This window comes from Pelodiscus sinensis, chromosome 19 (assembly GCF_052426305.1).
Source record: "Pelodiscus sinensis isolate ZL-2025 chromosome 19, ASM5242630v1, whole genome shotgun sequence".
Lineage (NCBI taxonomy): Eukaryota > Metazoa > Chordata > Testudines > Trionychidae > Pelodiscus > Pelodiscus sinensis.
Window position 1 is genome coordinate 27,918,383 of NC_143070.1, and position 25,411 is coordinate 27,943,793.

Consider the following 25,411-nt stretch of genomic DNA (forward strand, 5'->3'; position numbering starts at 1 on the left):
TGAAACAAGGGGCTTGCTCTTAAGACGCGTCAGTGTGATATGAGCACCACGTCCTAAACCTCCGAACTAGCCGGCCCACAGGTGTCAGTCCCACAAGTGGCCCTTTCAGAAAGGAGCCTCGGGCAGCTCTGGAACAGGGTAGGTGAGGCAGATGCATCTTTCACAGGTAGGAGAGCTAGCTCAGCTCAGCTGATAGAGCACTTGCTTAGCATGCAAAATGCAGTGGGGTCAATGCCCACATTCTTCAGGTGCAGCTCAGTTCTTATCTCTTATTTTCCCTGGAGGGGCTCATTGGCCCTCTCCCTCTTTCTACCTGCTCTCCCAAAAGAGACAGACCTGCCTCCCCTTTCTTTTCCACCAGCAATGTACATGCTACAAAGCAGAGTGGAGGTATCAATCAGGCTCTGTGGTGCAATGGAAAGCACGTTGGACTTCTAAGCTGCAGGGAGCTGGTGTAAGCGTACCTAGATATTCAAAGGTTGTGGGTTCGAGTCCCATCAGAGTCACTTTAGCTGCTTCCTCATTTCCAAGGCACCTTTTATAGACCAGCAATCCTTAGGCTGGCACTGGGGTGGGCTTGAATCCAGACAGTTTCCAGCAGCAGGCCTGGCCCGTGTGGGGCCTGCGTCTGTGGGGGAGAGCATTGCTGACCTGCACCACAGGGATGTGGGCGAGAAGGCGCTGCGGGAGCTGGGCACGTGACGCCTGATGGCAGCTGTAAGGGATGCATCTGCCATCAGGCACCCCACATCGGTTGACATCCTGGGCAGCTACCGGGCTCGCCCATGCCTGCGTCTGGACCTGTCCAGCAGATCCCAGGGAGGGTGGAGGGAAGGGCTGGTCCTTGGGGTTGGGGCTGGGGGTTGTTCTGAAAGGCTGCAGGTGCCATTAGACCATTTTGTCCTTCCCTGTCTCCTGCTAGTGCTGAGCGACACTCAGGCTGTGTCTACACTGCACTGCTCTTCTGGAAAAAGCCCTTCCATGAGCATTTTCTCCTCCCACTGGGGAAGGCAGCTGGGCAGGACCCAGAATGTGGCACAAATGGAAATGCAAAGGCTTCAATGCAGTGCTGGTGGGGGTGCCTCTGGGTTTGATTTAGTGGGTCTCAATTGGACTTGGTGTTTGAAATTATGCAAATGAGGCTCAGGAAGTTCAAATCCATGTTTCATTTGCAATTTCACTCATCTGGATTCGCATTCCTCCCTGGAAGGAGAACAGACCCTGTGTGAAACCAAGGGAGGAAGACACTCCTGTCAGTGAGGAACAGGGCGCATGGATCCCACTCGCTCCTGCAAAGGAATGAAACAGGCTGAGCACTTTGCAGAGAACAAGCCATAGCCCTGCTGGGAGAGGCTCCATCATGCACAGACTCTGCGCAGGGCCAGACTGCTGGGAGGAGGCTCTGGCCATGGACTTTCCTCCCCTCTCTGTTACCTCCTGCACCTGGGGCTGAAAGGGACGTGGGCTGCAGGCTGGTCCTGCCCAGCTGCCTTCCCCAGTGGGAGCAGAAAATGCTCATGGAAGGGCTCACACGTTGTCCCCAATGCACTGGCCTGAGGGCCTGAATTCTTGCTGCCCCTGGGTGCAACCAAATGTACCTTCTGGGGGGGCAGCCTCCCCAGCTCACACCCCTCCTGTCACACAAAGTTTGCAAATGGGGTTGATTTTCCTGTGTCTCCCCTTGCTTCATGCTGCACTAAAAGAAATCCTGAAACCAGCCCCGTCTCCTGTCACTGGAGAGATGGCCCTGTGCTGGGATATGAGAAAGGATCCCAGTGATGCTCCTCGCAGCCCAGGAGAAGAAGGGGGCTCTGGGTGGAAGGAACCCAAGTAAAACAGGTCCCAGTGGGCATGAACTGGGGCACCAGTTTGGCCCAGTTGAGTGAGGGGTGGTTGGTGTTAAGAGCAGTGCTCAGGACTGTAATCTGAGGCCCCATTCCCGCCTCCCTTTCCGGGCTGACCCAGGGGCCGAAAGGGGCTGCGGCTGCTGTTAGCAGGGAAGAAGCTGGGAGGCAAGGTGCTGGCAGCAAGAGATTCCTGCTGCCTCTTTGCCCTGGGTCTGCTGGCCACCAGCCACCTTGACCAAACCTCAAATCAGCTGGACTAGCCAGCGCACATCACAGTGAGTCGCTAGTGGCCCTGTCAGAGAAGAGCCCTTGGCAGCTTCAGAGACATCGCTGCAGCTGCCTGAGGCTCCTTTCTTGAAAGGGCCACTGGTGAGCTGTATTTATATTGGGCGGCTAGCTCAGCTGGTTAGAGCGTGGTGCTAATAACGCCAAGGTCATGGGTTCAAGACCTATGCTGGCCACAAGGCTCTTTGGTTTGGTAACTTCCGTTCCTTTAGCTGCCTGCTATGGACAGGGAAGCAGAAAGAAGCAAAAATGTGAGCTTTGCAGGAAGCAGGGCAGAGATCTGGTAGGGGGAGGCTCCAGTCTGCACAGCCCCAGTGGCTAAAAGGGCCTTGGCCTGGCTTCCTGTCCCCAAAAGAAAGGGACCTGATGCCCAACCACAACATCACTGCTGTTGTTTGCTCCTTTAAACTGATGCTGCAGTGGCTACCTCAAGGCACCAGCTGGGGGGCAGGCTCGGGAGCCCAGGCCACACGGGGAGACTCAATATGACCAGGAGGCCTGGAGCGTGTGAGCCTGCTTCAGTGGCCCAGCAGCTCAAGTTCCCCTGAACCAGCTTCTCCCCCTGGAGCCACCCCCCAGCGCTGCTGAGGCCCCTGACATGAGGCAGTGGGACCACCAGAGGAAGGTGCCAGCCTTAGCCCTTCCTCCCAGCCTCCTCCCCCTCCCAGGGTCTTTCCCCAGCCCCTCCCCAGTTCTACATTCCCCACATAAAAACCAGAGAGTTTGTTCTTTCAACAGGGAAAAGTCCTGATTGTGTTACCAGCAAGGGGAGGGGGAGAGGGAAGTGGGAAGGGGATGTGTTGGGGTATGTTTGGAGGGTGGGGAGGCACAGAGGGCAAAAAATGAGGCGTAACGTCAGTTCGAGCCAAGGGGCTGGGTTTGAACTACTGCAGAAGAAAGGACTCTGCCCCTGGAGCTGCCCTGTCCTCTCCAGAGCCCTTAGGCTGGCACTGGGGAGCCCTGAGTCCAGGCAGTGCCTAGCGAGGGTGGAGGGAAAGGCTGGTACTTTGGATGCAGCTAGCGGCTGTTCTGAAAGGCTGCAGGCGCCGTTAGACCCTTTTGTCCTTCCCTGTCTCACCCCAGCGCTGAGCAACACTCAGTGTCGGTCTGAGCATCCGTCCTGCTCTGGGACGTGTCTCTGGCAGGAACCTGCCCAGGCGGCTCTCGCAGTGAGGCCCCTCCCTGGCAGCACCGAGCAGTGAGAGCTGAGTGAAGGGGGAGAAGGCTCCATGACTGTGTCAGAGGGAGGCTCTGCCCTGGCCAGTGGGGAATCGTTGCCTCTCCGAGGGGCCCAGGCCTGGTGGGTCATTTCCCCAGGTTACTGAGTGGGGGCTGGAGCCAGTTCTGTGTTGTCTCCTTCAACAGCCAAACTGAAACAATGGATCTTGTGCCGACCTGACTGTGCGCTGGGCTAGTGCTGTGCGCGCCATGGAGTTTCCTGTAGCGCTGCCCATGCAGGAGAGGGGAGGGGCAGTTAGAGTCACCCAGCTCTGCCCCTTCTGAAAATGGCAAGTGCTGTCTTAGCAATGTGGGTGAGGTGGGAAAGAGGACCTGAGTTAACCTTTTGGGTCACAGCTGCTGTAACATGTGGCGAGAAAAATGGCAAGGGAATTGTTATGTGAAAGTTGAGGACAGTTTCCCTGACTGGGAATTGAACCAAAGCCACAACAGTGAGAGTGCTGGCTCCTAACCGCTAGAGCATCAGGGACACAAGACACAAGTGTCTTTGCTCACCTACAGTAGCCTTTCACAGGACATCAAAGCAACCAGACTGGGCCTTTCCAGTTGTCCAGCTAGCCCAGGATCTCCAGGTGGTCAAAAAGGCAAATAGGATGCTAGGAATTATTAGGAAAGGGATAGAAAATAAGACCCAGAACATCTTACTGCCCCTGTATAAAACTATGGTACGCCCACTTCTTGAATACTGTGTACAGATGTGGTCTCCTCACCTCAAAAAAGATATTTTGGCCTTGGAAAGGGTTCAGAAAAGGGCAACTAAAATGATTAGGGGTTTGGAACGGGTCCCATATGAGGAGAGGTTAAAGCGACTGGGACTTTTCAGTTTAGAAAAGAGGAGAGTGAGGGGTGATATGATAGAGGTCTATAAAATCATGAGTGGTGTGAAGAGGGCAGACAAAGAAAAGTTATTTATTAGTTCCCTAAATAGCAGAACTAGAGGACACCAAATGAAATTAATGGGTAGCAGGTTTAAAACTAATAAAAGAAAGTTCTTCTTCACACAGCATGTAGTCAACCTGTGGAACTCCTTGCCAGAGGAGGCTGTGAAGGCTAGGACTATAACAGAGTTTAAAGAGAAGCTAGATAATTTCATGGAGGTTAGGTCCATAAAAGGCTATTAGCCAGGGGATAGAAATGGTGTCCCTGACCTCTGTTTGTCAGAGGCTGGAGAGAGATGGCAGGAGACTAATTGCTTGATCGTTGTCTTCGGTTCACCCTCGCTGGGGCACCGGTGCTGGCCACTGTTGGCAGACAGGATACTGGGCTAGAAGGACCTTTGATCTGACCCAGTACGGCCGTTCTTATGTTCTTATGAGGAGTCTTGCAGAGGGACCCTGGGTTTTCGTCTTGTCAATATGGGAGCATTGATCCTGTTGAGCAGAAGCCTGGTTCTACCTCTCTCACCCCCCTCCCCCCATCTAACTCACTTGGCCAGTGCAGTAAGGAGGAGAAGCTTTTGGTAACAACAAGACGGAGTGTGCTTGTGTCATATGATAAATATTGATTAATCTATTTATGGTCAATAAATGTGGCATGTTGCCTTATCCCCCTGAAAAAGATCCTGGGTGCTTTTTTAAAGCATAATACAACCACACTTAAGTTGTGGCATGTGCTGTGAGTATCATTGTGGCTTCTGTTTGAGCAGAACAGAGGATTGCAGGCAGGGGGCGGAATTTGTATATTTTGGGAAAGGGTCCTGAGTCCTGGCTCCCAGCCAGGGGCAGCAGGAAAGGGGCCGGCCCCGCAAGCAGGTGGGAGAAGATGGGAGTGAATCCTGCTTCCTCTCATGCGCAGGGGCAGCACTTTTCCAGTGGAGCTAATTCTGCCCCACCTGCAACCTGTCTCCAGTGCTCCTGCCACTGCCTGGCGTCCAGCAGCTCTCTGCCCCAGCATGGCTGGTTTTGGGGGAGAGCAAGTAGGAATTCAGGGAGGGTCTGGACCCTCTTAGCCCCCAGGTGGCTCTGCCAGTAGAAAGTAGAATGAGATTTGCACCCATCACTGGAGAACATGGGCATCGATCCCACTACCTCTTGCATGCAAAGCAAGCGCTCTACCATTTGAGCTAATTCCCCTTCCACATTAGAAACACTATTCTTGGAGACTCTTCCCTTCTCCACAGGGATATCTAGGTCAGTTAGTCTTGGGAAAGGAGAAGGCTCCAAAAAGGCCTCAAGGGCAACTCTGAAGGAGACTCCCTGCAGCAAATCCATGGGGAGGGCGGGGGGGGGGGGAGGGGAGCTCTAAGATGGCCCCTGCCCTGCAGCCTGTCCCACCTGCCCATTGTCATGGACTCTCTGTGAGGTCATCGCCTCCCAGCCTCCTTTAGCCAATAAGCTGAGGGGCTGCAAAAGGCCCTTGTGATGTCACTGCCACACCCACCCCTGCCCTCCAGGGCTAATGTCCTGCCCCAGGCAGCCCCTTTGCCTGGCTGAGCTGCTCCCAGGGGTGAAAGTGACACATTTCTTACAGGGACTGTTCTATTGGGCAGCACCCCTTGGGCCAGGGGAGGTTCAAGGCAGAAACGAGGGGGGTTTCAGTAAAGCTACATGTGAATGGGTCCATCTAGCAACCCCTGCCAGCCACACACACAGGGGGAGGGACTTTAGTCAAAGAAGCAGCAACTCTCAGGAAGGGCTGGAAGTGAAGGGAGTTAATCAGATGGATGTCCATCATGGCAGGAACAGAATCCCGGACTAACCCAGTCAGGCCGGGTGCCCAGTAACCCCAGACAGACGTGCACATCCGCACACTGGCAGCAGCTGTTGTGGGACTCTGCAAATCCCCCACTAGACCTGAGTCCCCACATGCCAGGCAGCCCAAGGGAGGGCTCTGAGGTCTCAAGCAGAACAGAGTCTGAGGCAGGGGTGGAGGGTCTCAGCAAACCGGGCTCTCAGAGCACAAAGGGAGTTGGGGGGCTCGTTGCTGGGCCGTGGGGTGAAGCATCAAACCAGCCCCCTCCTGTGGGGCCTGTGAGTGTTGCTGAATCTGGGCCCCTGCGCCTGGGGAATGGCAAACGAAAGGTCTGGGAGCCACATGGAGACCCCGCTGGGCTGAGCAGGAAGTAGCTGAGATTTTGCGTTGTCTTTGCCTGTGGGCTTGTCTGCTGCAGCCTGGAAACTTCCTGGCTCCTCAGACCACTGGTCAGAATAACGGAATAATCCTCAAAAGTCAGAATAACGGAATTCCTGTGTAGATGCTCCCATTGTTATTTCAGTGTAATGGCCGTTATTCCCAAGGAACGCTGCTGTGTAGATGCAGCCTCAGAGAAATACTGAGCAAGCGCTTCTACAATGTCATGGGAGAGAGGGAAATGAGGTCACTTCTCTAGATACAAAATGGAGGATGTGTCAGGAGTGGGATTTGAACCCACCTTTCTGTTCAGAGACCAGAACACCCAACTGAAAGAAGGGCATCCCTTTGAGTCTGGTGCCTTAGACCACTCGGCCATCCTGACTGCTAGGGAAACATCTTCAATTGCAGTTTTCTTATATGGGTGAGTTGCTCAGGGAGGCCAAAGGAACCCATTAATTTCCACACCTAACAGCCGCTCTACAGCACAGCTGGGTTTATCCACACTCAGCCTCACCTACCATTGTGGGGTGTTTTGCAGGGAGCTGACAAGAAGCAGAAGAGGGGAAACCGCTGGCCGGCAGAACTGAGGCTTGGGATTCTCCTGTGCCAGGGAGTCTGAGTCTGTGTCACTGCCCTTGGGGATCCTGAGTTGTGCGGCTCCTGGGTTTGTTGGTGCCAGACCAGGGGTGTCTCTTCTGCAGGCCTGTGCTTGTTCCTGGGGCTAACGCTTATCCCTGGGACACACTGGCTGTGTCTAGACTGGCAAGTTTTTCCGCAAAATCATCTGATTTTGTGGAAAATCTTGCCAGCTGTCTACACTGGCCATTTGAATTTCCGGAAAAGCACTGACGATCTCATGGAAATACTGGAAATACTATGCTGCTCCTGTTCAGGCAAAAGTCTTTTTCCGAAAGACTTTTGTGCAAAAGAGCCAGTGTAGACAGCACAGTTCTGTTTTCCACAAAAAAGCCCCGATGGCGAAAATGGCGATCGGAGCTTTTTGGCAGAAAACCGCGTCTGGATTGGCCATGGATGCTTTTCCGCAAAAAGTGCTTTTGCAGAAAAGCATCCTGCCAATCTAGACATGCTTTTCCAAAAATACTTTTAACGGAAAAGTTTTCTATTAAAAGCATTTTCGGAAAATCATGCCAGTGTAGACGTAGCCACTTTCTGCAGGGACCCTTCCTCTTTGTGCTACAGTACGTGTCTGGGACGTGGGAGTGAGGAACCTGCCTCAAGGAGACATGTGCCCCCCCCCCCCAGTGCTCTGCTTGAGACCCCGGAGCCAGCTAAGCCACGGTGCCCCCCTCACATACAGGTGTAAAATTGTTCTACTTTAAGGTTCCAGACAACACCTTTGACTCCCAACATGCAGCCATTTCCCTCCAGCCTTCCTGCCCTGGCGGTGTCTGGCTCCCTGGGCACAGAAAGCTACAGCTCAGTGGGCAGGGAGCTTTGGCTTCCTTGCCCATGGGATGCCGTTGCAGGAAGGGCTACTCAGCAGGGGTGGGGTTCACCTGTCGAGGAAGGGAAGAGTATTTGGATGCAGACTGGCTAACCTAGTGAGGAGGCTTTAAACTAGGTTTGATGGGGGCAGGTGACCAAAGCCCCCAGGTGAGTGAATCACATGGACACCTGGGAGATGGGCCAGAAATGGGAGAGATCACAGGCTGTAACTGCAGAGATAAAGGAGCAACACGGGACCACTGGGAAGAAAACTCTAATCTGTGTCTTAGATGCTGGTATAGACACACAGGAATGATGGGTAATAAGCAGGAAGAAGTTGGTATCACAGGGACTCGGTGGGATAATACATGACTGGAATATTGGCACAGAAGGGTACAGCTTGCTCGGGAAGGATTGGCAGGGAAAAAGGAGTTTCCTCAGATATGAAATCATGCACAGACTGGGACTGAGGTGGAGAGGGACACAGGAGACAGTCTTGTCAGGAGCCTCTGAGTGAGGTTACAAGGGGTTTCTAATCAAACTCCTTAACCAATTGGCCACCACTACTGTGGGAGACCGATCTCCTCTACTTGTATGTGAACAAAAATTTTGTTACTTACTCTTTGGCCAACTCAGTTTGTGCAGGGCAAAGGAATTCTCTCTTAATTCTGTGCCCTCAGGAAAGGACCAACCTGCAGGAGGCCAGGCCCCCACCTGGGTCTCCAACCCAAACCCTGAGAGCCAGGGGTTTACAATCCAGACAATCAATGTTTGCTGCACTTCTCCCTCCCCTCAGTGATGCTAAAGCTCAAGGCCAACTCCCCAGGCCAAGCAGCTGGTGGAGATGTGCATGTCAGAGCCTCTGCCCGCTGAGCTGTAGCCTTCTGTGCCCAGGGAGCCAGACACCACCATGGCTGGAGGGAAATGGGGAATGGCTGCACTTTGGGAGGCAAAGGTGTTGTCTGGGACCATAGAGTAGAACAGTTTCACCAGGCTCCCTGAGGAAGGCACCATGGCTCAGTTGGCTAAAGCACCTGTCTAGTAAACAGGAGATCCTGGGTTCAATTCCCAGTGGTGCCTTGTGGTGGGCTTTGTTTACTTCTTCCTATGTCTTTCTGGCCTCTGACACTTGGGCCCTTCAGCCAGATTCAGACCAGACTGGTCAGAGTCTCTAGTGCTCATTGAGGGGGATTCTGCTTTGGGAGCCAGGGTCACATTGCAGAGCTCCCCCAGGGCTGTCCCACGGTGCCACCAGCACAGCACCAGCTGCTCTCTCTGCCCTCCGCAATGTGGCTGCATTTTATCCTTCCCCTTCAGTGACAACCGGCCATTCCCTGCCAGCTCCAGCCCCCGTGGGACCCGCTCCTTTCCCCAGGAGCAGCGTGAGCACCAGTGGCTCCCTGCTGAGGCTGCGGCTGTGGGAGGCAAGCCCCTGGCTTTGGGTGGGAGACGAGATGTCAAGGTGTTGAGTTTCGCTCATGTCTAGTGTGGGGTGACCCACACTCAGGGGGCAGCTGGAGGTGCCTCCTGAGAGCTGATTTTCAGCCCTTCCTGTGTTTCTGGATCCTTCCAACAGCTCAAATATGTCATCTAAAAGTTGAGGAATGTGTATTTGGAAAAGCGAATTTCTGTTGTGTTAGTGTCAGTAGTGTGTCCTAATGGTTTTCTAATCCAGGGATTGTGGGTTTAAGTCCCATCTGAGGTGGTAGTTTTGATGTTTCCTAGTAGGTGCAAGTCTCTTTGGCTTCCTTTTCGCCATGTTATCTGTTAGATGTTTGAACACTGGACAAGTGTCCCCTGGAACTGCCATTTCCCCCCAGACAGGACCCCTCAGTAGCAAACACTAACACTGGTGTTAGGCACAGACAGGAGGAGAGTGTTTTTGAAAAGCTGAGGTGTGCACAGTGAGATCACTTGCAGAGATGCAGTCGCTGGCGTCTCTGTATGCACCTTGGCACCTCTTACCCATCGGTACCTGCCACCTCTCGCCCTCCTGCCAGCACCCAGACAGAAGGCCAGTGCACAGGGAGCACTGTTCTCGGCACGAGTTCTTGCTCAAGAGCACATCCACACTGCTATCCTGGGTTCTCCAAGAGGCAGGAATAGCTCAGTGGTTTGAGCCTTGGCCTGCTAAACTCAGAGTTATGAGTTTAATCCTTAAAAGGGCCATTTAGAGACGTCTGAGGCAAATCTGTCAGGGATGGTTCTTAGCCCTGCCATGAGCATGGGGACTGGACTGGATGACCACTCAAAGTTCTCTCCAGCTCTATGAAATGGTTTATCTCCTTATAAAGAGCATCTGTGGATGCTCTCTTGTGCAAGAAAACTCTAATGGCTCTTTTAGGCACAAGAAATCCCTCTTGCCTGTGCACACTGCCTTCTTGTGCAAGAAGCCCTCTTTTCCAATGGTTTACTGTACATTTTCTTGTGCAAAAATGCGCATGCAGCGTAAACACTCCGCTAGTTTTTGCATAAGAATGGCCATTCTTGTGCAAAAAGCCTGCAGCATAGACATAGCTGTGCAGTGTGGAAAAAACCTCACAGTAACAAGCTCAAACCAGCAGGTCACACTGAGATTTGAACTCAGATTACAGAATTCAAAGTCCTGAGTGCTGCCCCTTACACCATGGGACCTACCTAGTGACCTAAGCATGGGTATTGGGGACACTCAGTTTTCAGGCTGGCCTCTGCACTCCTGGCTTTCCTCCTGCTTCTTCATCCCTCTGGCTACGACTACACGGCCCATTTATTTTGGAATAAGCTGGTCTGGAATAGTGATTCCAAAATAGTTTATTTCGAACTAGCACGTCTACACTGCAGGGAAACCTCAGAATAGTCTGAGGCAGGCTCCCCAGCGTAGACGAGCTGTCTCAAAAGAATAAGTTAGAATGTCCCCAGGAAGGGGCTAGTTCAAACTAGCAGCAGTGGCGCAGCTACACAGACCTTATTTTGAAATAGCTAATTGGAACAGGTGTTATTCTTCGTAGAATGAGGTTTGCAGAAGTCGGAATAAGCCACCTGTTACTTCAGAATTATTTCAAAATAACGGAATTGCTGTGTAGACTCTTGCATTGTTATTGTGGAATAACGGCCATTGTTCCGAAAGAACTTTTGTGTGTGGACAGAACCTGCACAGCCCAAGAAATGTGATTGGCAGCTCATCCCCACCATTGTTTTGTCAATTGCAGTGCAGGGCTCTGAAGACATGGACCCAAGGCAACCACCTTGGTTGCCTTCTGCTAAGGCCAGGCTGGAGGGAAAAGAATCACTCCTTTGAGCTGGAGTTGAACCAGCAACCTAAGGATCACTTGCCAAGCACACGCTACAGTCCTCCACTCTGCCAGCTGAGCTATAAAAGGGTGCCTGAGTAGTTCTTCTTTGTCCAGGTTGTCCTTTCTGCAAGTCTCAGGGCAAGAGCTCCCCCAAGTATATGGCATTGCTGATGAGGGGCAGAGGTGCACAGGGACTGTCACAGGTACTTCACATGCAGACAGACCCCCTGAGTGAAACCTGAGCTAGATCCATCCATGTCACAGCAAAAGGAAGAAAGTTGGGTTCTTCTCATGTGTCTTCTTTGTTCCAGAGTCTCTAGGGGTGCGGAAGGGTCAGGTCTACAAAAAAACAAACCAATGAATGAACCTTGGTCTAGAAACACCCCTGAGGGTTTCCTTCTATCTTTGGCCTGGAAAGGTCATCTGTAACAATTTGGTTTCTCTTTAACCCTATTGGAAGGCCTGTAGCTATTCAGTAGGTCTAAGCTAAAGCCTTCTTCTGCAGCCAGACTCAAGAGCAGCAGCAATTAGCTGTAAAGCCTGGAGTCACATACTCACATTCCAGCTAAATGACACTGAAATAGTGTCAGACTAGGCTGTGAGAAGGGGATCCTGTCCTAATGGCACCCACTGGTACCAGATAAGAAACAGACCTCAAGATGGGTAGAGAAAACTTAGTTAAACACCGTTTTGTCTGGCAAGAAACTGCTTATCAATAGTTGTGGTTGTGCAGTGGGCATTCTATGATTCTTGTTCTCCCTTTCCCATTGTTTGTCTGTGTGGTTGCTGTCTGGTTTGGATCTGTTTCTGTCTGTTGTAAAATTAATTTTGCTAGATGTCAATCAACTAAGGTGGTGGAGTATGATTGGTTAGGTAAATGACAATAGTATCTTATGACTGGTTAGCAAAATTAAACTAAAATAATTGGTTAAGATATTGCTAAGCAGGACTCAATTTTCACTATATAAACTGTGGTCCAAGAAGGAGACCAGCAAGAAGAACTCGCCTGTGAAAGAGCCTTCGACCAGAGCTTCCAGGACACCTCTGCACAACCCTGAGTAAGGCAAGAAGGGACCCAAGCCCTGAGACCCCCAGCTCAGAGTAGAACATGCCTGTCCCATCAGAGAGGACACCTCAAGAGCCTGTGTTTCTATAGGGCTGTGAACTAAGGAGCTGCTGTATGTTAAACAAACACAGTGATGGCTACACCACGGAGGCTTTTCTTTCTTCAATTTAAACTTGGGAAAATATTCTGTTACTAACTCTTTAGCCAACTCAGCTTGCTGCGGGGGAAGGAATTCTCTCTTGTTAATTCTCTGCCCTCAGGAAGGGACCAAACCCCCCTTCCCCGTCCCAGGGACTCCAACCCAAACCCTGAGACCCAAACCCTGCCCTGGGGGAGCTCTGCAATGTGACCCTGGCTCCCAAGGCAGCAAGTGCAGAATCCCCTTTGGTGAGCGCAAGAGGCTCCAACCAGCCTGGTTTGAATCCAGCTGAAAGGCTGGACGACCCCGCTGCTAGAGTGTCACAGCCCCTGTCAACCAGCCCTGTGTTTGCCCCGTCTCTTTCAAGGAAGGGCAGGGCAGGGCCCACACACCCACCAGGAGTCTCAGGCACGTCTCTCGCGCCCAACTGACCAAGGAGCAGGTCTCCGTGGCCCGTGTGTGGTACCCAGGGGCTCTCTCCTGTGAGCCCCCCCAGGGGAGTCTCACACAGAGGTCTTGGGATCACAAGCTTCCTGACACTCTCATCATGCAACAGGGGCAGGTCCAGCCTGTTCTGTAAAAGCTGCTCTGGAAATCAGAGAGCAGCTAAAGTGACTCGGGTGGGATTTGAACCCACAATGTTGGAATGACTAGTCTAGTTCACACTAATGGCTACAGCTTAGAAGTCCAAGACCCCGATTATTGCACCGCAGCTCACAGCAACCCTCATTTCTTCACTCTGCTTTGCAGCAGGGTAATTGCTGGGCTAGAATAAAGGGAAAAGGTGAACCAGAGGAACACACGCTTCCCCTCCCACACTCAGACCCCCCATACCCAGCCCCCTGCCCAGAGCCTCAGCTGTGGCTTAAACTTGGTTCCAGAGAGAAGAGGCCAATGCAAACAGCCCCATGGCAGTGAGGGAGTCAGCACGTCGGTGGGTGGGGCAGGGAGCTGGGGTCAGATCTTGGCTCTAACTCGCTAGGCAACCTTGGCCTGTTCAGTGAATCTCTCCCTGTCTCCATGGCCCTGTCTGTACAGCAGGGATAGCAACACTCACAGCCCCACAGGAGGGGGCTGGTTTAATGCTTCACCCCACAGTCCAGCAATGAGCCCCCAAACTCCTCCTGTGCTCGGGGAGCCAGATTTGCTGTGTGAATTCTGTGGGGCAGGTGCCGTCAGGCCTGGGCACTGGGATTATTTACCAGTTTCCCCAGCCCTCTGGCACTGCTCAGATCAGGGCTGAGGCGGCTGAGTGGTTCAGGTTTTTGATTAGAAACCAATAGACTAAGCAGGTTCACAAAATCCACTAGTTCTGCTTCCCCAGAAAAGTAAATGTGAACCTCAGTCCTCCCTGTCCCTTCCCCTCACGCCATGGGGGCTGGAACGCCAGAGGAGTGAGGTGTCTTAGTTGGGGGCCACATCAGAGAGGGCTGGGGGCCTTTGGAAGAGGTTTTTTGTTTCTCACTTTTGTGGCCCCCAATTTTCTGCGGGTCAGTGGCCCCCCGACCCAGAAAAGGTTCCCCGCCCCTGCCATAAATAAAGCGACACTGAAACATTGTGTGCTGGCCGTAATGTTTTCCTTTATTTAAAATTAAGGTTGATCAACTAACATGAGACAGTTCAAATGCTTAATTGTTTAATGTTTTAAATTAAACTTTTCTCCCCAGCTGCAGCCCTAGCGAAATGGCTGGGGTGTGATTATGTCATTAGTGGCGAGTGTCCATTAGTAACCAAGAGTCCATGGAAAGGTTTGGGGCCGGCAGGGGCTCAGCAAAGGGGTGGGGTTTTGGGGAAGTGATGGGATAGATTCTGGCTTGCCCTGACATTTAAAAGGTGACCCTGGGGGCATGTGGCACCTTGAGCAGTCTCTGATGTTCCCTGTGTGAGCCCCAGAACCAGCCCTGAGTGATGGGGGAAGAGGGGGAGCAGCTGACACATGCCAAGGGGGTGGGCAGGGGAGGACATGAGCCTGCAAGGCAGCAGTGACATCACAAGGAACTTTTTCAGCACCTCAGCTCATTGGCTGGGAGGCAGTGACCTCACAGAGGGACCATGGCAATAGCCAGGTGGGACAGGCTGCAGGGCTGGGGCATCTCAGAGACCCCCATGGCCTGGCTGCCTGGAATCTCCTTTGTGAGGTTTCCCCTTGAGGGCAGAAGGGATTGAGGGTCCCAGCTGGGAGTGTCTCTGGAGATTTCCCCTTTCCCCAGGCTGCAATGGGAGGGGCTGGCACTGAACTGAAGAGAGATCTGGGAGAAGCAAGAGGAAGTGTTGCAAAGATCCGATGAGGATGGGATTTGAACCCATGCATGCAGAGCACAACGGATTAGCAGTCTATCACCTTAACCACTCGGCCACCTCATCTGAGTTGTGGGGATTTGTTACCAATTACCCAAAGCCATCACTGCCAGGAACCTTTGTGCCACTTGCTGGCTGGCCAGGGACACCCAGGGCTGGAAGGTTTTGGCTTTTCACAATGTTCTCTGGGCTGTTGTACAAAGCTCAGTGCTCGTAAGAAACCCGAACACCCCTTGACTACATCTACGCTGCAGGCTTCTTACACAAGAACTGTTTTGTGCAAGAGTTCTTGCGCAAAATGTCTTGTGCAAGAGCATGTCCACACTGCCATGTGCTTTTGCGCAAGAATGTCCGTGGCAGTGTGCACGCTCTCTTGTGCTGGAAAGCTCTGATGGCCATTTTAGCCATAGGGATTTCTTGCACAAAAAAACCCTGTTGCCCATTCATACTACCTTCTTCTGCAAGAGCTCTTTCACAAGAGGGTTTATTCCTCATGGGGAGAGGAATAACTCTTGCCCAAGAAGCCCTCTTTTCCTACGTTTTGCCATAAATTTACTTTTGCAAGAACGCGTATGCAGTGTAGATGCTCCTTAAGTTTTTGCGCAAGAACGGCCATTCTTGAGCAAGAAGCCTGCAGTGTAGATGTAGCCCCTGGGTGCCCAGAGACGGGCTGTCTAGTCACAGTCTGGCTCGGCGCGCTCTGCAATGGGAAGATGTCCACGGAACAGGCAGATGGCAGCGGCACACGGCTCTGGTGGGCCCAGCATCCAGAGGAGCGTTTCCGATATGGGTGTTTAGTGACAGTGTCCGTCTCTGGTCTGATTTCACAGTGTGGTGAGACACTGGCACCCACAGCAGCACGAATGGGGTGGCTGGAGGGAGTGGCTGGCGGGCGGCCAGTAGGAGCAGTGGCAAGTGGCCAAGGGAGTGAGTGAGCCTCATTTGCATATCGAATGAGCTGCCATTGTTGTGGAAGAGGCTCTTGTGCCAGAAGGAGCAACTACACAGCCCCTTCTTGTGCAAGAAAATCCCTCTTGCGCAATGCCGTTACGCTTAGCCTCATTTGCATATTTCTGGCACAAAACCCGCCAGTGTAGACATAGCCCAATTGTTTTCACTGTCAGGGTGCTCAGTGGTCCCCCCCTCTTCCTACTCGCTCTCCCAAAAGAAACAGACCTGGCTCCCCTTTCTTTGCCCCCAGCAATTGGCATGCTGCAAAGCAGATATCAGAGACAGCAAAGCTAACAGTTTGGGAGGCTCTGCCTCACAACGGAAAATGTGTTGGATTTATAAGCTGTGGTGCTTTGGTTTAACCAGAGCAGTGATTTAAAGGTTGTGGGTTCAAATCCCGTCAGAGTTACTTTAGCTGCTTCTTCATTTCCAGGGCAGCTTTTACAGAACGGGCAATCCTTAGGCTGACACCAGGATGGGCTTTAGTCCAGCAGACCCCAATGAGGGTGGAGGCAAGGGCTGCTCTGAAAGGCTGCAGATGCCCATGGACCCTTTTGTCCCTCCATGTCTCCTACCAGTGCTGTGCAACACTCCAGCTATGTCTACACTACACTGTTCTTCTGAAAAAGCTTGGTAAATTGTGAACCCCAGTTTGCATAGCTTTTTCTGCTTCTTTTTTTGGAAGAGGCTTTTCTGACATTTGGCCTGTCTACACTGGGCCAAATGTGGGGGAAAAAAACCCTTTTTTGGAACATCCCTTCTTCTTCATAAAATGAAGTTCACAGAGATGCCAAAAAAGCACATCTGCTCTTCCGAAAAATTTTGTGGAAGAGCAGATGTGTTCTCTGGACTAAACAGGGCAAACAGAGCCCTGATGTAGCATCTTATTTCAAGTTTAGGGTTCAGCGTAGACAGAGGGTTGACATATGGTAAACATTTTGAGCTACAGAAGTTGTCTTTTTCATCTTATTTTGAAAAATGCTTTGGTGTTTACACAGCACCACATTTCGAAATAACCTGCTATTCTGAAATGTCCCTTCCTCCTCATGTAATGAGGTTTACAGGGATGTTGGAATAGCGAGCCCATTGTATTTCAAAATAATAGGGCACTGTTAACACACGGGATAGATACTACAGATGCCTTAGGACCCCGAAATAGCGCTGCATTGTCAAGGTCGCCTTACAGGACCACAGCAGGGGGCACGTTTGATGCTGAATTTTCAGCCTTCTCCTCTTGGAAGTCTTTGCTGCTGTCTACAGCCACGCATAGGCCTGGGCCTGACTCTGGGCCTGACTCTGCATCGCCAGGGCCCCAGCCCCTCCCAGACTGCCAGACAAGAGACAGAGCTGCCAGGGGGCAGGTGTTTTCAGACTCACAGCAGGGGGCACAAATCCCTCTCTAGGGAGCCTGCAGGAAAGGGAGCCAAAGAAGGTGGATTTTGAGGACTCTGCCTCTCCACAGCCAGCCCCACTGCCACAGGATTTGGCAGAACAAGGGGGGGTCTCTGCTCACCCTACTGAGTCCCACTGAGATGTTGAGCTTTTGTCCTGCCCCCCTCAGCTTGGCCTCCCTCCTCTGCCCCATTCCTGCCTCACTGCCTCCTTAGGAAAGTCACACAAGGGAAGCAGCAGGAGGAGCTGGCCCCATACGCCAGCTTCCAAATGCAGGGGAGGCTGAGACACAAGTGTCCATCAGGTACCTGGCCTGACCCATCTGGCTTCCCCAGGCTGGCAACAAGGGGCATTCTCAGCTGATGTCACCCCCCTCACATGGGAGTTGGGCTTATCCCAGGCACAGTCTGAGTAGCAGGAGCTGCATGTATCCGGGGCGCAGCAATAAGATAAGACCCTGTGTTTCTGCCTGGCTTTGAACCAGGGACCTTCTGCATGTTAGGCAAATGTGATAACCACTACACCACAGAAACACACAAGGCTGGGACTTGGAGGACAGTTCTGTTCCTAGCTCTTTCTAACACCCTGCTCTGCCGGGGAGGGGAATGCACCTTGTGAACACTCCACCTCTTGTTCTCAGGGAAGCCACTAACCCGAGCTGCCAGCTCCTCGTTTCCTCACCAGCCCCTTGAGATTTGTAGCTCAAAGCTGGAGCTGCTGTGGCAGGAGGTGAAGCTACAGAAGCTGACAGGGACAATCAGGGGGCGGAGGGTTATTTTTTCTCCTCCCTGGGCTGATGTGGCTAGAACTGAGGAGAAGAAAATTCTCTTCCCTTCTCCTCAGAAGATGGAAATTGCAGTTGGTTCTCTCTCTGGTTCTACTAAAGCTGGACCCCAGGACTAGACTTTTGCTTTCTAAAACCCTGGTGAAAGCTGAGAGCAAATTGCTTGTAGGCTGAGAAAGTGAGTTAAGGAAGGGCACTGCCTAGCATGGGGCTTGAACCCATGACCCTGAGATTAAAAGTCTCATGCTCTACCAACTGAGCTAGCCAGGCTGTATGCAAAAAGCTTCCTAATATCCCATCACAACATAACAGGAGCCAAGTGTTCTCCACTGCCTGACTCAAGGCTCTTTCTTGCCCATAATGTGGGGTTCTGGTCTGTGGAGAGGTTTGAACTCGAACCCCACTCCCGACACACCCACTTCTTTCCCCACAAGGAACGGCCCCATTTCCATCTCTCCAGGGACAGGAGAAGGGCTCGGGCCTGTTTTCTGCAAAATGCTCTGTTTCATTTTCTGCGGGAACGAGTGGGATCCATGCGCCCTGTTCCCCAGTGAGAGGTATGTGTCCTCTCCCCCCTTTCCACAGACACAGCAGGCCAGGGGGCTATGAGCCTCCAGAGGCCCCTTCCTACTTGGCCTCCCACAAAGCCGGGGTGAAAAGCTGCTAGACCCCAGCCCTCCTGGGCCAAGCCATGGCAGAGGTAGCAGGATTCACTCCCATCTTCTCCTGCCTGTGCCCTGGTACTGAGGGGTTGGCCGCTTTCCTGCTGCCCCAACTCTTATTCCCCACAATGCACTTTGTGCAGGGGCCGTTGGTCTTTGTGCCAAGGTGCGTGACTGGGAGTGAAGGCTCCGGGCCCTTCCCCAAATACACAAATCCCCCCCTTCTAACCTGCTCACACTGTCTGGCTGCCTCTAGCACCAGCTGAGCTTAGGAGCCAGGTGGGCTACTGAGCCCCCGACAGTGAAAATAAGGGATGAGAACTGAGCTGCAGTTGGAGAATCCCTTGTGCTCTGCACACAGGGGTTCAAATCCCATCCTTGTCAGCTGTTTGCAGCCTCTCTCTTGCTTCTCCTAGAAGTTCAGTGCCTGCCCCTCCTGTAACCCTTTTCCGTTAAAAGCATTTGCAGAAAATCATGCCAGGCTAGACGTAGCCGAGATGTCTGCCTCAGTGACGACCCTTTCACAGCCCTATCCAGGCCCTGCAATAGCTCAGCTGGCAGAGCAGAGGACTGTAGCAAGTGCCCGTTAGGGGGCTGGTTCAACTCCAGCTCAAAGGAGAGACTTCTTTTCCCTTCCCCTAGCAGAGAAGGAGAAGAGAGGAAGGGCTTGCTGGCTCCTAGCCTGCACTGAGCTGCAGCCTGGGCTTTCCACATCCACCCGATCCTGCTATAGCTGAGACCTGCCATGGCCTGGTCACCCCTTCCTAGCACAGAAGCCCACGCTCAGCCCTGCCAGGCCCCTGCCTGGTTGGAGCCCAGGCAGGAATGCTCTTCCCAGACCTGTTGTGTCTTCCCCTGCCTCAACTCAGCTCAGAACTGGACCTGCCGTGGCTGGGGCGCCCTTCTCTGGCTGGAACCCAGTCTGGGACTGGACCTGCTGTGTGGGGTAGAGAGGCCTGTCCTGTGGCCATAGCAGAAGAGGAACCCCTGGGCACTGACCAGCCCTTGTTGCTGTGGCTGTCAGCAGGGAGGAGAGTCCAAAGGGGACACTAGGCCAGCGTGCCCCGGAGCAGGGCACCTGCCAGGCAGTGTCCGGCTGGGGGGAAGGGCTCTGGATGTTGCTGCTCACCATGCACGGGAAAGGTTCCTGTGCTACTGCTGGGGATGTTCCTGTGCTACTGCTGGGGATGGGTGGCCCTTGCTCCCATTCTGGCCCCCCCAAAAAAACAAACCCTCCCCCACCCCGTGGGCCTCACCCCAGAGGTTGGCTTGTAGCAAAGTTACTGCAGAGGTAGGAAGCAGAAGTGGGACGCTGCAGGTGCCTTTATGTGCTTTTGCCATGAGGCTGGTACTTCCTGTCCCCAAACAGAAGCTTCACCGCACAGGCCCCTGCCTGGCTCGCTGGCTCAGCAGGCGTCGGCCCTGGTCTGTCACTGGGGTTATGGCACAGCCCATGTCCCTGGCTGGAGCACCAGGCGGGGGAGGCTGTGCTCATGCCGATCCGCCTGGGAGTGGGACCCAGCTGCACAGCACAAGTATGAAATTCAGACAGACCCAGAGCTCCCAGGGCAAAGGGGAGACAAACGGACCGACAGGAGACTTGCAAAGCAGCGTGTTTGCAGATACCTCCCCTGGCATTTCTGCTTTGAGTCCTGGCAAGCGAATAACATCGGTGTTAACAATTTCCTCGCGTGTCTCCCCTAATTCACGCAGCACCACACAAGTGACCTGGGGTAAGTGGCTGGTCTTTGGGACTGGGCACAACCTGAATGTTGGGGTGATCTGTGGTTTGAGGAAACATCAGTCACAGAGGCCGGCTTGCCCCGGCGACAGGCCAGACCAAAGTCCCCGCGGGGCCTGTCTGTGACTCCTTGTTGAGGGCCATAGATCCCCCACCCAGCACTTGCAGGGTCCCTGCTCAGCCCAGCAGGCCAGGGGAGGCGGGGTGGGGCAGAGAGGAACAGGCTCCCAGGCTGCTCCAGGTCCACCGCGGAGGTGAGTGTGGGGAGAGAGGGACAATCCCAGCTGCCACCCCACACCAGGCCCCTGATAATTCTTCGGCTTGCGTTGCACAGGGAAAGAGATGGAGCAGGGGAAGAAGGGGTGTGATGGGGCAGAGCAGGGGTGGTGCATGGGGGAGCTGGAGGTAGAGCAGAAGCAGGGTGGGACTTGTGCCAGTGGGGTTGCCCCAGGTCCCCGGTCTCCCTTAGGGATGGCCCTGCTCACCGTGTCCTTCCTGTCATCCAGCCCCTACCTGCGAGACACCTCCCCCCACTGCTCACTGTGTCCCTCCTCTCCTCCAGCACCCTGCCCGCAGGACCCCCCACCCTTCACTTGTCATGTCCCTCCTGTCTGCACATCCCCAACCCTGAGAGACTCCCCCCCTCTCGCCCGCATCTCTCCTCAGCTCTCCTTGACCCCACCCCCCACCCCCCGCTGTGTCCCTTCCCAACCTCTGCATTCACGGGGGCAGGGCAGGAGGGGTGCAGCGGTGGGACTAACCAGGGAAGAGCAGGGCCTGGAGTGGCTCTGGGGCAGGGCCTGCGGTGGAGCAGGGGTGGGACGTGGGTGGCAGAGACGGGCCAGGGAACCAGCCTCCCCCGGGGAAGCTTCCCCCCCCCCCCACGTCCAGGCTGTTAGTGCTTGAGGGGCTCACACTGGATAGCTGGGGGGTGAGGTCTCAGTACAGAGCCGCCCCCAGCCTGGGGACGGGCCCTGGTGTGTGGCTCTAACCAGGGGGTGAAATCACCAAACCCCCCCTCCCCCTCCCCCACTGCATATGGGGCGAGGCAGGTGCCTGCCTTATTCTGGCAAGAAACACCTCAGGTGCCTGAGCCACCCGACCCTGCCGCTGGGTTCCCGCCGGTGGATTGCTAAGCAGGGACTGGCACCCCCTGCAGCCCAGACGCAGGCATCTCCCTGTGAGAGGGGCGGGGCTTAGCGCACCCCTCCCCTCCTGTCAGCATCTCCCCTGGCTGGCTTAGACAGCTCCCGGGGACCTGCCTGCTGAGCTGGCTTTTGTGTGTGTGACGCCCACGCGTTGCTTACGGAGTTTAAGCCCCTAACTCAGCTGTGCAGGTCACACTCTCTTCCGGGAATTATCTAGTGGCCAAAAAATTAGGCCCCATGATGCTCAGCATTACAACACCTGGGACCCTTCCTCGATTGCACCTTGTGCACCAGCCACCTCCCCACACAGCCCCGTGGAGGAGCTGCTGGTTGACAAGGTGTGGGCAGGACAGAGGAGCCCAGGCTGGGCAGGAACACAGCGCAGCAAACCCCAAACTCTCCTCCTAGGGGTGGGATATTCTCTGTGGGCACTCCGGAGACGCACCCCCCTCAGGCAGCAAATCCCTGGCCTCTGCCTCCAGGAGCTGCAGCTGAGACAGTGAAGTGGCACAAACAAGAATTGCTTGTCTAGTTTATTTACAGTAAGTCACCGACGCTGGACAGCGAAAGGGCCTGAGAAGGAGGGTTCAAAACCCAGCCTGGAAGGAGATTTTCACCATGTCTCCAGGACTCTCCCTTTAGTCTTGTTTTATTTTCATTTGAATTTTCCTTCTAATCCCCTCTGGCTAAACAAACCCTTTTCCTGCCTCCCCCAGGCCTCAGGATTAAAAAATAAAATAATAATAAAAACCCTTCATGCGACTGGCCCAGTGATTTTGAAGGGGATGGTCACCAACCAGTAGAGCTTGGAGGCTCTGACAGGGGATCCTGACTGGTCTGGCTGGGAGCCTGTCAAGTGCTGGCACGTCAACTCCCCTCCCCCCAGTGCCCTGCTGCTCCTGCCCAGCGCCTCAGCACTGCCCCCGGGAGCCTCCTGCTTGTTGTGCAGGGTGGGGGAGACAGAGGCAGGGGGCGCTGATGTCACGCTGTCCCTCTCCTCCTGTACAGGGTGAGGAGGGTGAGACCTCAGCAAAGAGGTGGGGCAAGAGCAGGGCCTCGGAGAAGGGGCGGGGCAGGGCAGGGGTACTTGGGTTGCGGTAGCTCCTGGACTGACTTAAATAAAACTCGGGATCTTCTGTTTCCAATGGCTGGAGTTGGCTGTGTGAAGGGGTTTGGTCTGTCTACATCCCTCACCTTCCTCTGCACTCTGTGTGTGACTGTCAGTGTCACCGGCTCCCCAAGAGTCACAGGGGAAGGTGACTGTGCTCCTGCAGCAGGAGCTCTGGCTGGCAGATGGGTACAAACCACTCCCTGTGTCTGTGGAGCTTCCAGCTTCTCCCCAACCCCTTAGTGATTAATTCAGTGTCCTCCCCCACCCCTCCTACCAGCCTGTCCCCTGCCCGACTCTTAGATCTGCCCCCTGCCCAGCCCTCACCTCTGCCTGTCCCCAGCCCGGCTGTTAGTTCTGCCCCTGCCCAGCCCCCACCTCTGCCTCATCTGCATTCTCAAGGGGTTTTCTCCGTACCCTTCCAATCTCTGGGGCTGGAGGGAGGGAGGGAGGGGCAGGAGCTTTCAGGGATCCTAGAAATGAGGAGCCAGGAGGTAGGTAGGGGGAAGTCCTCCAGGGTCACAGAGGGGGTGTGTGAGGCTAGAGAAGCTGATTTCAGGGACACAGGCTGAGTGGGGATGCTGACCACACCCCCAGCCAGGGTCGGATTCTCTCCCCAGGGAGGGAGCCCGGCGGGAAAGTGAAGATCAGGGCCTCAGAACCAGCATCAATAAATCTCACCTGTCCCCGGTCACAGTCCAGACAAACACGGATCCTGCTGGGGGGGATCAGGTGCAGGGGAGTCAAAGGGGAGGTGAGAGCTCGGAACTGACTCCCCCACCTCTCCACAGCCCAGATCCCCTCTTTAGGGATACGTCTGATCCCTCCCTTCCTGCTCACAGACTCTCTGGCCACCCCCACAGCCCAGTGTCGCCCATCCCCCACCTCCACCTCCCAGCAATGTCTCCCCGAGGTGAACCCCTCACGGCCCAGCACACAGAGCTCAGAGTCAAATCTCTCCGGGTTGTCAGGCAGTCGCTCCTGGGTACGGTCCCAGATAACATATTTCCCATCCTCAGACAGGACGAGGTTGGGATTCGCCGTGTCTGGATCCAGAGTCACAGTCGCTGGGGAGAGAATCAGGGCGTGAGGGGCAGAGCTCAGCCCTGGGGGCGGCTGGGGCCATTTCTCACCCTCCCCAGCAGCCCTGTTGTGGCTGGGACAGGCCTGGGCCCCAGGGAGCTGCCTCTGCCCTGGGCCCTGAGACTGAGCCGAGCTGTCACTGCAGCGCCTCAGCCTGGGCAATGGGACCCGCTTCATCAGCTTCTCATTTGTGTGCAGAGGCTGCAGCCTCCTGCCCCCCAGCTCGGGCTGCTCCACCCCTAGGGCCAGGCCCAGAGCAGGAGGGCTCAGTGGGGTGGGGGCAGAGGAGGCAGGTTCCAGCTTTAACCCCCAGAGGGAAACTCCCTCCCCTGCTGCAGCCTCCACCCCCCGCCCAGGGCACAGAGGGGAGGGGGCAGCGCGGGGGAAGAGCCGCCTCACCCCAGAGAGCAGGGCCTGGGCATTAGTCACCCCAGGGCAGTGGAGGGTCCAGGGCTCTTCAGGGCAGCCAGGCTCAATGGGGGGAGCCCAGCTCTGGCTTCTGGCCTGGCCGGGGACAGGGCTCTGGGGAAGGGGATCTGGGGTGGGGTCACTGGGAGGGGCAGCACAGGGCAGAGGCTGGTGCCCAAGGAGGGGCTGCGCTGATCAGCTGCCCCGACACAAAGTGCAGCCCCTGTCTGCAAAGCCCCCTGCCTGCAAACTGCGCCCTTAGTGAGAAGTGGGGGGTCCGACCATCCCATTGCTTAAAGGGGCAGGACACGGCCCCTCGTCCTTCTGATCCAGTGCCCCTGGGGCTCCTCACCACTCAGTGGGCAGGTTTGGGGCTCTGCCTGTCGTGGTCACTGGGGGTTTGGTTGGTGACTTGAGCTACAAGCTCAGGAAGGTGTTTTCAGTCTCCACTTGAAACCTCACCTTGTCTGAAAGCTCCCGGGGACTTTCCTCTTGCTCTCTCCAGCACAGTGGGCAGCATGTCTGGTGGGGGAAGGGAGAAGATGGGTGAGATTCAGGAGTCTATATTGCCCACGACATCCCCAATCCTAACACACAGAGCTGGGTTTTTGTTATAGCTGCCCCCCCCCCCCCCCCGAACCCTCTTGGGTATGTCTACAGTGCAGAGAAGAGGCTGCTGCTGCCGATCTCCCAGGGTTTGAATTAGCGGTCATGTTAAGACAGCTAATCACACTGAGAGGCTCTTCTGTAGCTGGTGGTAGACCTGCTTTCAGGAGGAGTAAAGGAAGTCAGAGGGAGAATGCTCTTCTCTCCATTTTCTGCTATGTGTACAGTGCCAAAAGGCCCTGGGGATTCCAGTGGATGAGAAGCTGGTTATGAGTCAAGAGGGTACCCTTGTAGCCAAGAAGGCGAATGGCATATTAGGATGCATTAGGAGGAGCATTGCCAGCAGATCTAGAGAAGTGATTATTCTCCTCTATTTGGCACTAGTGAATCCACATCTGGAGTATTGTGTCCAGTTCTGGGCCCCCCACTACAGAAAGGATGAGAAGAGTGAGGGGGGATTTGGTGGCAGCCTTCAACTTCCTGAAGGGGGGTTCCAAAGAGGATGGAGAGAGGCTGTTCTCAGTGGTGACAGATGACAGAACAAGGAGCAATGGTCTCAAGCTGCGGTGGGGGAGGTCTAGGTTGGATAGTAGGATTAAACTATTTCCCTAGGAGAGTGGTGAAGCACTGGGATGGGTTCCCTAGTTAGGTGGTGAAATCTCCATCCCTAGTGATTTTTAAGTGTTGGCTTGATAAAATCCTGACTGGGTTGATTTAGTTGGGGTTAGTCCTGCCTTGGGCAGGCATCTGGACTCAGTGACTCCTGAGGTCTCTTCCAGCCCTATGATTCTATGTTTCTAAGAGCTGAATTAAGCTACTTCAACTTCAGCTAGGCAATTCATGCCATTAAAGAAGTTTGAAGCC

The 25,411-nt window shown here is 54.3% G+C and overlaps 1 protein-coding gene and 5 non-coding genes across 6 annotated transcripts; 2 read left to right on the forward strand and 4 right to left on the reverse strand.

Annotated features, from left to right (window-relative positions):
* Positions 1-400: 400 nt before the first annotated feature.
* On the forward strand, positions 401-506 carry TRNAR-UCU (transfer RNA arginine (anticodon UCU)). The gene is made up of 2 exons: positions 401-437; positions 471-506. It is a non-coding gene; the product is annotated as a tRNA-Arg (tRNA).
* Positions 507-6,716: 6,210 nt separating this feature from the next.
* TRNAL-CAA (transfer RNA leucine (anticodon CAA)) lies at positions 6,717-6,825 on the reverse strand. The gene is made up of 2 exons: positions 6,788-6,825; positions 6,717-6,762 (listed from the first exon to the last, which is right to left on the reverse strand). It is a non-coding gene; the product is annotated as a tRNA-Leu (tRNA).
* A 2,070-nt stretch (positions 6,826-8,895) lies between these two features.
* On the forward strand, positions 8,896-8,969 carry TRNAT-AGU (transfer RNA threonine (anticodon AGU)). The gene has a single exon. It is a non-coding gene; the product is annotated as a tRNA-Thr (tRNA).
* An 8,498-nt stretch (positions 8,970-17,467) lies between these two features.
* Positions 17,468-17,540, reverse strand: TRNAV-AAC (transfer RNA valine (anticodon AAC)). Its single transcript has one exon. It is a non-coding gene; the product is annotated as a tRNA-Val (tRNA).
* A 448-nt stretch (positions 17,541-17,988) lies between these two features.
* TRNAK-UUU (transfer RNA lysine (anticodon UUU)) lies at positions 17,989-18,061 on the reverse strand. Its single transcript has one exon. It is a non-coding gene; the product is annotated as a tRNA-Lys (tRNA).
* Positions 18,062-22,799: 4,738 nt separating this feature from the next.
* Positions 22,800-24,459, reverse strand: LOC149522642 (butyrophilin subfamily 1 member A1-like). The gene has a single exon (XM_089771184.1). The coding sequence runs from the start codon at positions 23,708-23,710 to the stop codon at positions 23,006-23,008; it is 705 nt and encodes a 234-aa protein (XP_089627310.1). The 5' UTR covers positions 23,711-24,459; the 3' UTR covers positions 22,800-23,005.
* Between the last annotated feature and the right edge of the window lie 952 nt (positions 24,460-25,411).